The following is a 13,946-nucleotide window of genomic DNA, read 5'->3' on the forward strand; positions in this document are numbered from 1 at the left end:
ACCGGGCGGAACATCGGAAGGGTTTGGTGGCGCACCCGGGCAGCGGCAGAAGTGACACCAGAGGGGCGGAAGTTCCCCCCGCCCCGGCGCTCCTGCTCGCTCGGTCCGTGGGGCTGCGCTGCGCCGTTCATGGTGAGGCGGCGGGGTGGGGCGGAGGGGCTCTGGGCCGCGGGAGTGGGGGGCCTGGGCGTGTCTGGGGGCGGGCGCGGGCGGCTGGCTGGTCAGCTGCGGTTGGGGGACGCGGGTGGGGGTCCTTCCACGGGGGGGGAGGGGGGCACTGGCCTGGGGTGAGGCAGGATTTGAGGATCCGGCCCTCAGGGTGGGGTGCACGAGGAGTGGGGGTGGTTTCAGTCCCCAGCGAGGAGGAGCTGGGAACGGGGGGGAGGTTGAGGGGTGTGGGGGTGGTCCAGCCCCCGAATGGGGGGGGGCGGGGTGGTGTGGTCTTAGACAGCAGGGAGCAGGTACAGGGCTTCTGGGTGGGATCCGGCTCCCAAAAGTCGGGGTGCCCGCGGTCTGTTTTTCGTGTGTGCGGGCAGGGTCGGGTCCTCCTAGGCTGGCCCTTGGCCAGAGGCTGGTGTGGTTTGGGTAGGGCAGGCCTGGGGGGCTCGGGGTGCAGCCCCGCGGCTCTGTGTCTTGTCGGGTGGCAGGGTGCTGGGCTGCGGCCCTGGTGCGCTGGGTCATGCTGCAGCGCAGGATCCCGCTCTGGGAGTCTGGGTACGGTTCCTGGCCGAGCTGTGGGCATGTTCAGCTGCTGGAGGGAGCCAGAGCTGGGGCCGAGGCTGAGGCTGAGACTGGTGCCTTTAGCCTGGGCAGGCTCCATGTCAGAGAGAACGGTCCGCTGCGGCCATCTCTGCCCATCCCGCTTCTTCACCTTGTGAAACCCAGCATGGACATCTAACTACAGCTCCGTTCAGATTTGCCAACCGATAGTTCTGCTTTTCATGGCAGCGGAGCAAAAATCATTCAGTGCAGTAGTCAGCCAGCATGCTCTGAAAATTGTAGGACCTGGGTCTGCCTGAGATGGCAGGGCGTTAATCATTCCATCCTGTCACGTTGTGAGGCAAAACAGTTAACCGCAGGGACGCAGCTTGATTAAGGATTTATCGTTAGCGGCTCTCAGAGCATTTGCAGTGCTAAGCTAATGTGTTCCTGTTACAGCGTGTGACCTCGTTAGCTGACTGGAGTCCACTTTGTCTGGGGACTACGGGCAGAGGTAGTGGGGGATGTTGGACACTGGGTTTTGGTGTGCTGAGAAATGTGGGAGGGCAGGGAAGAGAATGGGAAGCTTGTGTGTGCTCTCTGTAGAGCCACGTGTGCTTTAAGGAAAAAAAGGCTCAAGAAAATCTGTGGATAGTCTGCATTTTAACACACAGGAATCATCTGCTTAAGCTCTGTCTATTGGGTATTGTCCAATTACATACCAGATTATGGATGAAGTAAGAGCTTAAGCTTTAGAAGTTGTGAAAGAAATGAACACAGTTTTTGTGGGAAAGTATTGGCTTTTGTAGTGTAAAACACTGCTCAGCATTCACAGGGTTCTTTGCTGGCTGAGTTGATTTATGTTCTTTGGCTGGTTTATGTCACTGTCAGAAGGAAGACGAAGTTAAACATCTAAAATGCTTGAGAACTTTGGAAAGAGACGGAGAGGAGCTGAGGCTGATAGTGCCCAGCACATCTATGACTGCTTCTGTGTAAAATAACTGATGGTAACATAAAGTTGGGTGACATGCAGTGGAACTGTAAGTCTAACTGGTAACTCCTTGCTTGCAGGAAGAGATGTCGGGAGAAAGTGTGGTGAGCTCAGCAGTGCCGGCGGCTGCGACTCGCACGACCTCCTTCAAAGGGACGAGTCCGAGCTCCAAGTATGTCAAGCTGAACATTGGCGGTGCCCTCTACTACACCACCATGCAGACCCTGACCAAGCAGGACACCATGCTCAAGGCCATGTTCAGTGGCCGAATGGAAGTCCTCACGGACAGTGAAGGTAAGGGGCTGCTCCCCATGTCCCTCACGCCAGCTTCCTTCCTTTTCAGCGAAAATAGGTCAGAAGGGGTTAGAGAAAAATATTAGAGAACAGAGAGGAACATCTAGTCACAGGCCCAGATATTTCTACATTTTATTAGTGTTAAAACTCGTAACTTGTACAACTGAGAAAAGATGTGGAACAAAAGACACGTATGACTGGAATAGTTGCCTGAACAACAAAAGGATGGTAAGAAGTCCCAAGGCTCCTCTCAGGCCCAGATAGCACAGGCTATCGTTTTCTTTTGAAATACTAATGCTAAAGCTCTTAAGCATATGGAAAATGGTGGGGATAGTGCCTAAGAAACTATGAGTCAGGACTGGCATATTTACTTGGAAGCTCAGAAGGCAGTTCCCTCATCTTGTTTCCTTACCTCAAATATAAGTATAAAATTTGCTCTGAAGATCTGGGGGGGAAGGTTTATGAGCTAAAAGCCAATTTTTTAAATGAAACTATTTTCTTGTGAGAGTATTGATTGTTGGCTTCACTAAAACAAAACCAGTTGCAAAATTTTTAGAAAATTTGCTATAGTATTACTGACAATAAAAGGAGAGAGCTAGCAAATGGGTCTCCACATTAAATGTGTCTGGAAAGAAGGAATGTGCTGTATGTCAAACTACAGTCTTCTAAAGGAGCAGCGCTCAAATACTTCACTTCTTTACCAGATATGTTGATTTTATCTTCTGCTGAGATTCTTTAAAACATTTATGTTTAAATTAAGAATATAGCTAAAACGTGTTTGTTATAACTGCACTGGTAGCATAGTTTTATGTCAGTGTTCTTGCTTTGTGGGAGTGCCACAATGTGTTTAATTGGAAGCACAGCTTTCTATTTGTGCGCTGACATTTTGCCCATAACTATGTTTATGGACTTGGATACCTTGTCTTTAACAATAGCTACCACATCGCTGAGCCTAAAGGTTCAAAACACCTTTCTTGTGACTAGTTAATTATTTGAAAATTCTGTTTGAACTTGCTGTAATGTAATACGTGTAATGTAGTACGTGGTTAGATGATTGGACTTAGTTTTGAGTGCTTTAGAATAGTCTATATTTAGAGGTCGTGTGGAACAAGTGATGGATTTAGTAGGGCTCTTGTGATAAGCTTCCTTGAGATAGGACTTGGACTGGATTTGGAGGAAAAAATTGTAAAAAATACAACCTAATTATCTGAATATTCCTGTTTTAGTTGGAAGTCCTCATATTTAAGCTGGGGAAAAAAAGCTGCATTGTTCCGGGTGTTATACCATGCCTTGTGCAAGTTTCAGCTGCTGTAAAGCCATAACATTGACACTGTAGTTGGTGGGCTCCAGATCAAAGGCTCTCTGGGTACCTCCCATGGGCTGTGCAGGTTGCATAAAAAAGCCAGCCTTTGGGTCAAACTGAAAAAAAGCCCCGTCAAATGGTAATCAGCACCCTTACTGGGAAGACTAGAGGGGGTGTTCTGGTGGAAAAGTTGTGAACCAGTTCACTGAAGACCTTTCCCCTTGCTGCTAAGCTTCAGGCAACTCCAAAAGCATCCTCCTGTCCCTCCCTAAAGCTGCTCTGTGTTTCACAAAATTTGATCATTTGAGACTTCCCAAGTCCTTCAGTTTGGAAATGGATTGGAAATTCCAAATTAATTTTGGAAGCCCACCCTGGCATGGTCTCAGTGCTTCCTCCTGGCTTCCTGGGTAGGTACCACAGGAGGGCTGGTACATCATGTTCCCAAGGCTCAGAGTCCACATAGGTGCAGATACTTTTTGCTGGAGAGCAGCTGACAATATTACTGCTAATATGAGGGTAACTGGAGTTTAATCTGCTAAAATATCATGCTTGAGACATAAAATCACAAGTTTATTTTGCTGTGAATCCCACAGTGTCTGTGTGGGATTGTTCCATTTAGCCAGTTTGTGTTTTAATAGGAATTTGATACTTCCTGTATGTTGTAACTGAGACACTCCCATTGCAGTAGTTCTTGCTTTATCTCCCCTTGCCTGGCATGATGCTGGAAACTGGGACAATAACATTATAGCTGCTAAAGGAAACTCTTTTTATCTGAAATTCTTCAAAATACTGCTAATTGGTCACACCCAAAATCTGGCACAAAACAAAGTGTTTCTTAGAAAAAGAAGCCAGACTTGCGGAGAAACTGGAAGGAGTAAAGTTTTTAAATGTCTCTGGAATGTGTCACGCGGGGTCCTCCTCTTTGTTTAGATGCATTCTTCTGACCCCAGCACCATCTCCCCAGCTCTTTCTCAAAGCTTAACAATTACAACATGCTGCTAGTTGGGCAGTAGGAGAAAAGACTGGAGTTCTCTGGCAGTGGGTGGCAGATGATTATTTTTGGCTTAGAAATTGTTCATGAACTGTAGCAAATCAGCGTATTTTGAAAATTTTATTTTTATGATAATGAGCAGATAGAAGGATGTGAGTTTTCCAGGTGCATCCATCTGTTTCCAATTTTCCTTTCTGCAGTGTGTTGTTTTTTCCTCACTCCCCACTGCTGTTAACCAGTTGATCAAGATGCGTGTTTTTCATTCAGCTGCTAGTAAGACTGTTGAGCAGCAGGCAGTCTCCAGTGTCAGGCTACTATTTCATCTGTCAAGGCTTGGTCAGAAAATGTAGTCTGGTTTAGTTTGAGTGTTTGGATGCTGTCCTTGAGACCTCTGGTAAAACAAAAGATAATTTCCTAAAAGTCTAGTGTGTGTACATACAGTTCATGGATTATGTATTCCTACGTCAGTAAATGGATCACAGGACATTTTTGTAACACTGCAATTAAAAAATAGCTTTAAAAGACTACAGCTGAAACCCACTTAGGCTCTGCACAGGCGTGACTGAGTGGCAGCAGGGTCGCTTTCCTGTGAGTCATCTGGCTTTGGCTGTATGCTTGGCTGTTTGGTTAAAACAGAAGGTTTTTTGAAAGCTATTTTAGCAGTCACTTGTATTTTGCAATGCTGCTTGAAATATTTTCTCATTCCACCCCCCACCCCTCCCCCCCCACCCCCCATGAAAATGAGCAATTCTGCTTTGGTTTCACCATCTGTAAACATAAAGTTGCAGCAGATTTTTACAGCCTACAGAGGGAATCACAGGGGAGATGATAACAAAGAAGTTTGGGGATCTAATTCTGCTCTCAGCCTGCCCTTTACCTCCCTACATGTTGGTGTACTCTAGTAAACTCTGTCAACGGCTGCATTCGTGGAATATGTATGTCCTTGTTTATTACCATGTCTTGCGCTCCCTCTTTGCTTTAAAATGGGAGATCTTGCTTTATATACCTCTGCATTGACAAATGGGCTTTTTTCTGCTCTGGTTGGTTAGGTATACTGTATTCATTAGCCTGGATCAGTCTTTTGTTCTTTGATTTCTCTGTCACTAGTTCTCCTGCCTCCAGCTTTCTCGTTTGTTATTACAGTCTGTAAAATTACAATTGCGAGCACACATTGTGTTTTATGTAGACAGCAGGGTAACGAGGGAGATGGAAAGCCTGTAGTAAACTGCTGGAGAGTGTCTCAGTTTTCCACAGAACAGCATGAAAGGGCTGTGTTCACTTTCTAAATTGAACCAAATGTTCAGACTTTACTAGTGATTCCATTCATGCAGAACATACAGGGTCTGCTTTAACCTACTTTCCTTATTTGTCCAAAATATGACTCCTTCCCCACAAACGTTTCCTCGCTGCATTCCTGAGCTGCAGCCCGTAAGAGTGGCCATCTGTTCATTTATGGAAACTCGAGCCTCAATATTGCCTAACATTTCTCAGGGTCCAGCCTGATTCAGGCAACAGACCAGCAACAAGAGGTGAAGTGCAGATCCTTTGATCGCCTGCTAACTGGAAAGCATTTTGGTTGTAGCTCTGTTTTCTTCTCTTCACACCGTTGTCAGTACATAGCAGTGCTGGTGAGCTCCAGGGCAGGGGCTGTACATTACATTCTGCTTACGCGTGCTGTCGTGTCATGTCTTTCAGCAGTTTAAGACATTGTGTTAGTAACACTTTGTTCTACCAAATTAATGCACTTTGGGAATATAGAGACTGAAACAGTGTTTGCCATGACACTGCCAAGTCTGTGCTGCCCTTTTCTTGTCGACCTTTTTGCACATCTAGTGGATCACAGCGGGTCCCCGTGTTGTGTTCAGGTGCAACAACCTTTAGACGGTCAAGTCTGGTTGGCTCTAGTAAGCTGCCTATAAGAAACAGCCACACGTATATGTAACAGGGCCCTAAGATAGAAGGGAGGAAAATAATGTGTCAGGGCTTCAGGAGTAGAGGTAGAACAGAGCTGGTTGGTTTGAGAATGAGAAGTCTTCATTTCTCCGTTTCAGTTCATCATTTGTCAGTAACTGGGGAACTATGAGAAACAAGGGAGCTTCCTGCCTTACTCCCACATACTCTGCACTTGAAACGCAGGAGACAATAAATTGCCTGTGCTTTCTGCAGGTCTGCTCACCAGCTCAAGCAAGGAACTGGAGTTAGTGTCTTTTGGCAGGAACCTGCTTGGTACAGCAGTCCCAGGCCAGTGTCAAGGCCTTTTGCCATGTTTGCCTCTGCTTCTCCTGTACTGTGGTCTTCTTCTGTCCCTAGGCTGGATCCTGATCGACCGTTGTGGAAAACATTTTGGGACAATACTGAACTACCTGCGTGACGGGGCTGTGCCGCTCCCTGAGAGCCGCAGGGAGATAGAAGAGTTGTTGGCTGAAGCAAAGTACTACCTGGTCCAGGGGCTGGTGGACGAGTGCCAAGCAGCCTTGCAGGTAGGTCGTAGAGCTAAGGAGGAGTCAGGTTACTCTGGCTGCAATGAGGGGTCAAAAAGATGAGGCTGCTCTGGGTGGGAAGCAGCATCTGGGCAGAGCAAGATTTTCTGCGGGCCTCCACTTGGTGCCTTTTTGAGGCTGGGATGAAATTGAAATACTTCGTGTCATTGGTCTGCTGGAGTCTGGTCACATCCAGAAAAAGGTATGGAGTTATTCTCAACATTTAGTGCTACCCAGTTACAGTGTGGGATAAACAGTAGCTCAGTTTCCCTCCACTGACCCTTGGGAGTGTGCAAGGAGCAGCAGCCTGGCTCCTCTGCAGCGTTCTCTGCTGCCATCAGGGTCTTACACGGTGAAATGATCTGTCATCAGTGTGAGCTTTGAGACAAAAGTTAATACTTCCACCATTGACCAGAATGGGGTATGTCCTTTGGCCAGACCAGAGCAGCTTCTTCTATCCACAGTAGCCACAGGCTGCTGGGAGTCCTGTTTTGTTGTTTGTTTTCCTCTGAGGTGCTCGGCTTTGGTTTGAAGCCATTGTTACTGGTGTCCTGTTTGAGTGAAGCCATATTCCACATCCTGCCATTTAAATTGGTACATACCATCGAGTCCCTGTGTTTGCAAAGTGGTAGAGAGCAGAAATGAGCATCTCAGGTGGTCCCAGAGGAATGCTGCCTGGTAGCTGGAGTGCCAGCCTGGTTCAGAGTGTGGACCAGAAACGGCTACTCAGTGCGGTGTGGGGACGGATTGCACACTGAACTCTTCAGTGCAGAATATGCAGGACCTTCCCAGTTAATATGAGGGTGCCCTAAGGCCTATTTACATTCAGCTGCTGTTTGATTCTTGTTTCAGCAGAACAAAGATGCATATGAACCATTCTGCAAGGTACCAGTCATCACATCTTCCAAAGAAGAGCAAAAACTTATAGCCACTTCTAACAAGGTAAGAGAGGCCGGGCTGTGCCGTGGCTTGGGAAGGTGCTGGCCTGCTGCCCCAGGCTTGCATGGGACCTTGACCAAGTATTGTTAGAAAATGGTCTTTAGTTTTCAACAACGGGCTTGCTTACCCTAAAAGACATGCATTTCCAACTGTTGAGCTGCAAAGCACTGAAAATCTACAGCAGACTAAACATTTCTTTTGAATTAAAAGTCGGATGTTGCTCAGGCTGGGCCTGGCCAGGTATTTCTTCACTTAAGATATTAAAATAGAGGGCGTGGGCAGTACCAGGCTGATTGAGCAGATCCTCAGGGCTATTAGATCTCCCATTTATTCGTCCACTCTGGTTATTAATGACAGACGCTTTCTTTAGCTAAAGTGAACCAATGACTCCTGTTTCTGGAAGCCTGCTCAATGTGGCAGGTAGAGGGGAGGAGGCTGGTGATAATGATTAACCTTGGCAAAAAGGCAGAGAGTGGGTGAGAACAGATGATGATCTAGTCACAGAAAAGGTCAGAAGGGATTGCAGCCCATTGCTGACCTGTGCATGACAGTTTTGCAGCAACAACAGTAACAACAACAGCAAAATCCCACTGGGCTTGGGCCTGATGGTGTCATGTACCTATTGCAGCTTCTCTGCTGTGGGGTCTTGGACTAAGCTGAGATTCCAGCTCTTACTGCACTTCATGTTAACTGATCTGTGGTTTGTTTTTTACAGCCAGCTGTGAAGTTGCTGTATAACAGAAGCAACAACAAATATTCCTACACCAGGTAAATGACTTCAGCTGGACTTTGAAGTTTCTCATAGACTAAAATCCGTGATAAGCATTTGCTTTTTTTTCCACTCAGAAGCAATGACAGATTGGTGCTGGCATGCACTCAGTTTTTTCCCAATTAATTCCAAACTTGAGTCAGAAGGGATCCTACTGTCATCAATGGAAGGCTAAGCGTGTGCTATTTCTGTGGCAGAGGGGTTCTTCTAATACTTAGGTGCAGCTGGCAGAGACTCCTGGCCAACTGCTGGCCTGCAGTCCCTGTGGGCTACAGCACGTTAATTGAATACAGGAAGCGTTCCATGGTGCAGTGTTCTCAGTAAGTGGTAAAATCATTGTCTGGGACCTTGTCCCCTTTTCCTTATGTCTCTGTATGTTTCATGACATAATGCTGTTTCCATCCAGCTGGTGCTGAGCTTGAGCTTAGGAATTTGGGTGATAGAAAGTTGTACACAAATTAAGTGGCCTGGGACAGTATTATTCACAGTACTGTTGATGTCGTATTACTGCTTCTTCAGCAGCAGGTTTTCCTGCTTGTACTAGTCAAATGAGTTATCCACTGCAGTCCTGGATACCAACTGTAAACTCTACCTTGGTAGAGACACAGTAAGTCAAAGGAAACTAGGCGTACGGGCCTGTAAATGCTCACTGTAAATGCCCGAACCCCCCTTCTATTCTGTGTGCTGTCTTAATTACCCTAACATGACTGCTGCCTTCCTTCATCTCTCACAGCAACTCTGATGACAACATGCTGAAGAACATCGAGCTATTCGATAAGCTGTCCTTGAGGTTTAATGGGAGAGTGCTCTTTATAAAAGATGTGATTGGAGATGAGATCTGCTGCTGGTCTTTTTATGGGCAGGGGCGGAAGATTGCCGAAGTCTGTTGCACTTCCATTGTTTATGCTACTGAGAAAAAACAGACAAAGGTACGAGTAAACCCCTGAATGCTTCCAGCAACGGGCCCAGCTGCTGTCAGACTGGCATCCTGACATCTGTTCCATTTTGAACACTCCTTTCATTGTTTAGCATCTCTATAGAATAATCAATGCCATTCAAAGTGGGAGCAGCACAGTGGAGCTCATCCTGTGGGTTCGTTAGGGCGGGGACTGCTTGGCTGTGGCACTTCACACAGGGCAATTGTGATATTCCATAATGCAAGTTCAGTCCAGTTCTTTATCTTCAGACAAACTTGCGCATTTAACCAAGTTTGGTTTACACCCCTGGGTAAAGACAGATCCTGCTAAGCAATGGCAGGCCTTCCCCGTGCCTTCTTACCTTTCCCAGGAGAAATCAGTCTGAGGGCAGGCCAGTGCTGAAAAGAAAAATTTGGTTGCTGGGTTCAAAAGCTGAAAGCAAATAATAAAACAGAAAAGATTGTGCTAGGAAGGATTTTTGTGGCTAGAGTGCAATTAAGAAATTTTAAAAACAAAAGCATAGCAGGAATTAAAAATGAGGTAACCTGGTGCCTGCAGTGACTGGCAATAGGTGAGAGTGACCTTCTTTCTCTTGGGGGGCAGGTGGAGTTCCCAGAAGCCCGCATTTACGAGGAGACACTGAACATTTTGCTGTACGAGTCCCAGGACGGGAGGGGACCCGACAACGCGCTCTTGGAAGCTACAGGAGGGGCAGCTGGCCGCTCCCATCACTTAGATGAAGATGAGGAGCGAGAGCGCATTGAACGCGTGCGAAGAATTCATATTAAACGTCCGGATGACAGGGCCCATCTGCATCAGTGAGCCGAGCGACAGCAGCAGACTGCGCAGCTCTGTCTGGAAGGTGCTGCCCTTCGTCTGATCGATTATCTGCAGCAGAGGACCAGGCGGTTTAACTTCTGTTCAGCAAAATCTGTAAATTACGTTTTGTAACAAACTAGATTATTTGGGGTATTTAAATGCGGTAGTTCTAGGACAAGAATAAATAAGGTTACTGGGCATACGATAGATACTGTAAGGACCTATTGAGCATCTGGAGAAATGCCCTGAATTTTTAGCACTCTTGTCTGCTGTTTTGTGGCTAGAGAGGAAGAGGGCTGGCTTTCTTTGGCTTTAGTAATTATCCTGCACTTTAAAAACAAAACAAAAGAAAAAACAAACAAACAAAAAGGTCAGTCAGCCATACACCTTCCCGCCGGGCACTCATTGACCCTGTCTCCTCCTAGGCGTTCAGACGTGGGAGAAATGCAGTGATGTAAACACACTAGAGCTGCTGCAGAGCTCCCTTTCTCCCAGGCCTGCAGGCGATAGGGTTGGTAGCTCAGGAGTGCCTCGGTGTGACTCCCAGAAGGACAAATGACACGTGCTGACTAGATTTCCTGTAGTGCTGGGGGGCAGAGGGAGCCCTCGGAACGTTGGGAGGGAGCAGGAGGAGCTGCTTGGGCTTGGCTGGCCAGGCGGCTGGCTGTGGCTTCCTGCAGCTTTCAGGACCTCCTCAAAAGGTTCAGTGGAGCTTCTACAGCACTGAACTGTGGATACCCACCCCTGCTTTATCCATGCAGTTCAAGGGTGGAAGATGTTAAAATTCCTCCAAAAGGAGGATCAGGAGCAAATTGTATGTGTTCGCTTTTCCTTAGGGTGGTGTTGCTACCAGTTAGAGCTTAGAACTTCTGCCTGACCCTGGGTCTCAGCTGGGGAGTTTATTTCCATCAGACGGCAGGTCGGTAAGCTGTGCTTTCTTTACTACAGGTAAAGCAATAGTCATTGCAGGTTCAAACACTCTATGCCAGCCTAGTGTAGGTAGGAGGCCAGCAGCCATAGTTCAGTTCTGTAACCAATACAGGAGCATTGTCTTGCTTTGAGCGAGGGCAACGGGAGTACCACAGGGAAGAAGAGTAGACAGTGGCCCAGAGGCAGTTATTCCTTGTTTGACTTCATCCTGAGCATATTCCAAGTCTTCAGAAATGGCAGCTGTGTGTGAAAGGGCAGAGCTAAAATGTGTAGAGAAGACCTCTGTAGTCTAGTTTTCTAAGAGTACTTTTCTATTATAAATGAATATTTTATCTACCTCCTCATCTCTTGTTGCCTGTTGTGGAGTCAAGTAACAATTATAGTGAAAGATCGTGTATTATTCAGTAGGGCTGGATGCTAAAGGATAATGAGCAGAACCACAGCTGTAATGGTTAATGTAACAAATCCTGAGAAGGAGAGAAACCTGATGTAGGAAGTCTTAAACTTGCAGTCAGGCTGGCACCTTGGCAGACACCAGAGTGCTGTGGCCCATTCTAGAGATTTTTTGACCCTTCATCTGGAATATCTAGTGCTGGCCTTAATGGCCAGACATCTTATACAGAGCAGCAGCTCTGTGTTCCTGTTCCTCAGTGAGGTGGTTATTTGCTTTTGCCCAACTTCCTGCTGCAAGGATTCCTGCTCCTAGCTCAGGGCTGTTAATGGCATGTTAACATTTTAAAAACCAAAGGTGTTGCCAGCATCACCAGCTACATTACTCCAATGCTTCTATTTGACATAGCAGTTACAGCCCAAACTATGTATAGCTTGTCCATAGAGGCTAAAGTAAAGCATTAAGTGTTTGCTCAGTGGTACAATTTTGGGTCATCAAGTAAAGCTAAAAAGATTTCAAAGGTAGGCTGAGGTCATCTTTCTAGTAACCAAAGACTTTTTTTTCCTGTTACAGACAGCTGGTGTCTGTGGCAGATGTGGTTGTTGTACCTATCTATCTCCTCTACTCTTTCTTCTTTAGTTACTGATTTATAAGTAAGAGCTCAACAGTAAACGGTTATCCTGTAGTTCAGCAGCTTCAGCGATGTCCTGACGGTTACAGGGTTCTATTTTAAGCTGTACTTACTTGTGTTTGCAACCCACTTTGTAGAAGTCCATAGTGCAGATTGTCATTGTGAAGGCCCCAGTGCCTCTCCCTTCTTACCTTCCTTATGTGATAAGTCAGGGAGTGTGGAAGGAAAGTCCTCTGAATTGCTGTGTTTCTCCAGCACTGTGTACTTTGACACTTCCTGGCATGGGCTGGGCTGTTTATGGGTTTCTGAGCATCTGTAACAAACAGATCTACTGCCCTTGAAGGGGTCTAGACTCTGCACTGTGTAAAGCCATTCAGTCTAACTAACTAACTAACTCCCACATCTCAGCAGTCCCACTGTGCCCCTGCCAGCCATCAGTAGATAAAAAGGAAACACCAGCCAATGACTGTAGAATACAGTGGTAGTCCTGCAGCAAACCCTGCTCCCTTCATTAATGCTAGAGAGCTGGCTCTCTCCTGTGAGAGAGGAGGGAGAGGCCATCTTCATCCTCAGCTGTGCTGAAGTACCTGCTTTCCCCATACAGTGCAGGGGAGACTCCAGCAACCCAGCCCTGGCTGCTCAGACAAAATCCAGTCATGTCCTGTGGTGTAAGAGCAGGTTCAGCTCCAGGAGGTGACATGTGTTGACACCAGTGCTAAGCACCTGACAGATCACTTCTATGTGATTAACTTCTCTGTAAATAGATTCTTAACTGGCTTCAGGATTTCCTCTTTCAGGTTTTGCAAACTAAGTTCTTGAAAAACAGGGGATGATTATTTTTTATCTTTGTACAGTGGTTTACGTAGCTATTGGTTTAGTAAGTCACTCCAGGAGAGTTTGAGTAAGTTTAAGTTTTGTTACTGCATTTATGGGCAGACTCTGCCTTAACACACTTCTGACTTAACCCTCTGTGTGCTGTAGCTGTATAGTAAAGACGTACTGCTGTTGTATTAGAACATCCTTTACCTACTGGCCACTTGCCCTTGGTCTACAGAGAGGGTCTTCATTAAAGCCATTGCACAAATGCTCTCAGCCCTTGAGCCTTTTTACAGTAAATGGTTTTGCCTCCCCAGCTTTCAGGTGAAGGTGGGGTACAGGGCAGCTGTCCTGGTCACAAGCAGCTCTTTAGGTTATCTAGTACTGCCTCATATTAACAGTGTTAATGCTTTGATTAAAGCTTTGATTCTCCAGCCCCCCACACCAGACACTAATAGTGACAGTACAGCTGAGTAGAGCTGACTAAAATCCTGTGGAAGTGATTTTGTCCATCAGCATAATGCAGAAAAGCTGGACTAAAATCTCCATCTTGTAACCCAGTTAGGGCTGCACAGTAGAGGCAAGAGTGACCACCAGCCTGTGAGTTAAAGCTCCCCATCAGGGTGTTTACTTCCCAGCTGTAGCACCAAAACAGCTGCTCCTGTATTTATATAAGGCAGGTTTGGGATCCCACCCTGAGCTCCACCTGCTGCAGGACAGCCCCTGGTTAGAGCCCTTCTGGAAGCTCCAGCCTTACCTTAGAGCACAGGGTAGGTAGAACCTTTCAGTCTTAATGGAGTTGTTCCATTTTGTGGACAATAGCAACAAATTCATCTGTTCTGTACAATCATTCCCTCCCCCTTTATACTTATGCACAAAAAAAGCTTAAGCTGGATTTCAGTGTATGATTGATGTTTGCAATATGTACTTTTTTTTAAAATATAACACAATAAATTAGAAGTTATTTCATATTTAC

At 46.5% G+C, this 13,946-nt stretch overlaps 1 protein-coding gene across 3 annotated transcripts; it reads left to right on the top strand.

The window, feature by feature from the left end:
- Nucleotides 1-2: 2 nt before the first annotated feature.
- Nucleotides 3-13,945, top strand: KCTD10 (potassium channel tetramerization domain containing 10). Of its 3 annotated transcripts, none has more exons than XM_052797704.1 (7): nt 3-132; nt 1,771-1,984; nt 6,589-6,758; nt 7,614-7,700; nt 8,413-8,465; nt 9,200-9,395; nt 9,987-13,945. In XM_052797704.1, the coding sequence occupies exons 1-7, from the start codon at nt 130-132 to the stop codon at nt 10,203-10,205; spliced, it is 942 nt and encodes a 313-aa protein (XP_052653664.1). In that variant the 5' UTR covers nt 3-129; the 3' UTR covers nt 10,206-13,945. The 3 variants fall into 3 exon arrangements, with proteins under 3 accessions (XP_052653664.1, XP_052653663.1, XP_052653665.1); XM_052797703.1 differs by having other exon boundaries at nt 16-132; nt 7,611-7,700; XM_052797705.1 differs by lacking the exon at nt 3-132 and adding an exon at nt 1,052-1,213 and having other exon boundaries at nt 7,611-7,700.
- The last annotated feature ends 1 nt before the right edge of the window (nt 13,946 follows it).

The sequence above is a fragment of the Harpia harpyja genome, chromosome 9, assembly GCF_026419915.1.
Source record: "Harpia harpyja isolate bHarHar1 chromosome 9, bHarHar1 primary haplotype, whole genome shotgun sequence".
Lineage (NCBI taxonomy): Eukaryota > Metazoa > Chordata > Aves > Accipitriformes > Accipitridae > Harpia > Harpia harpyja.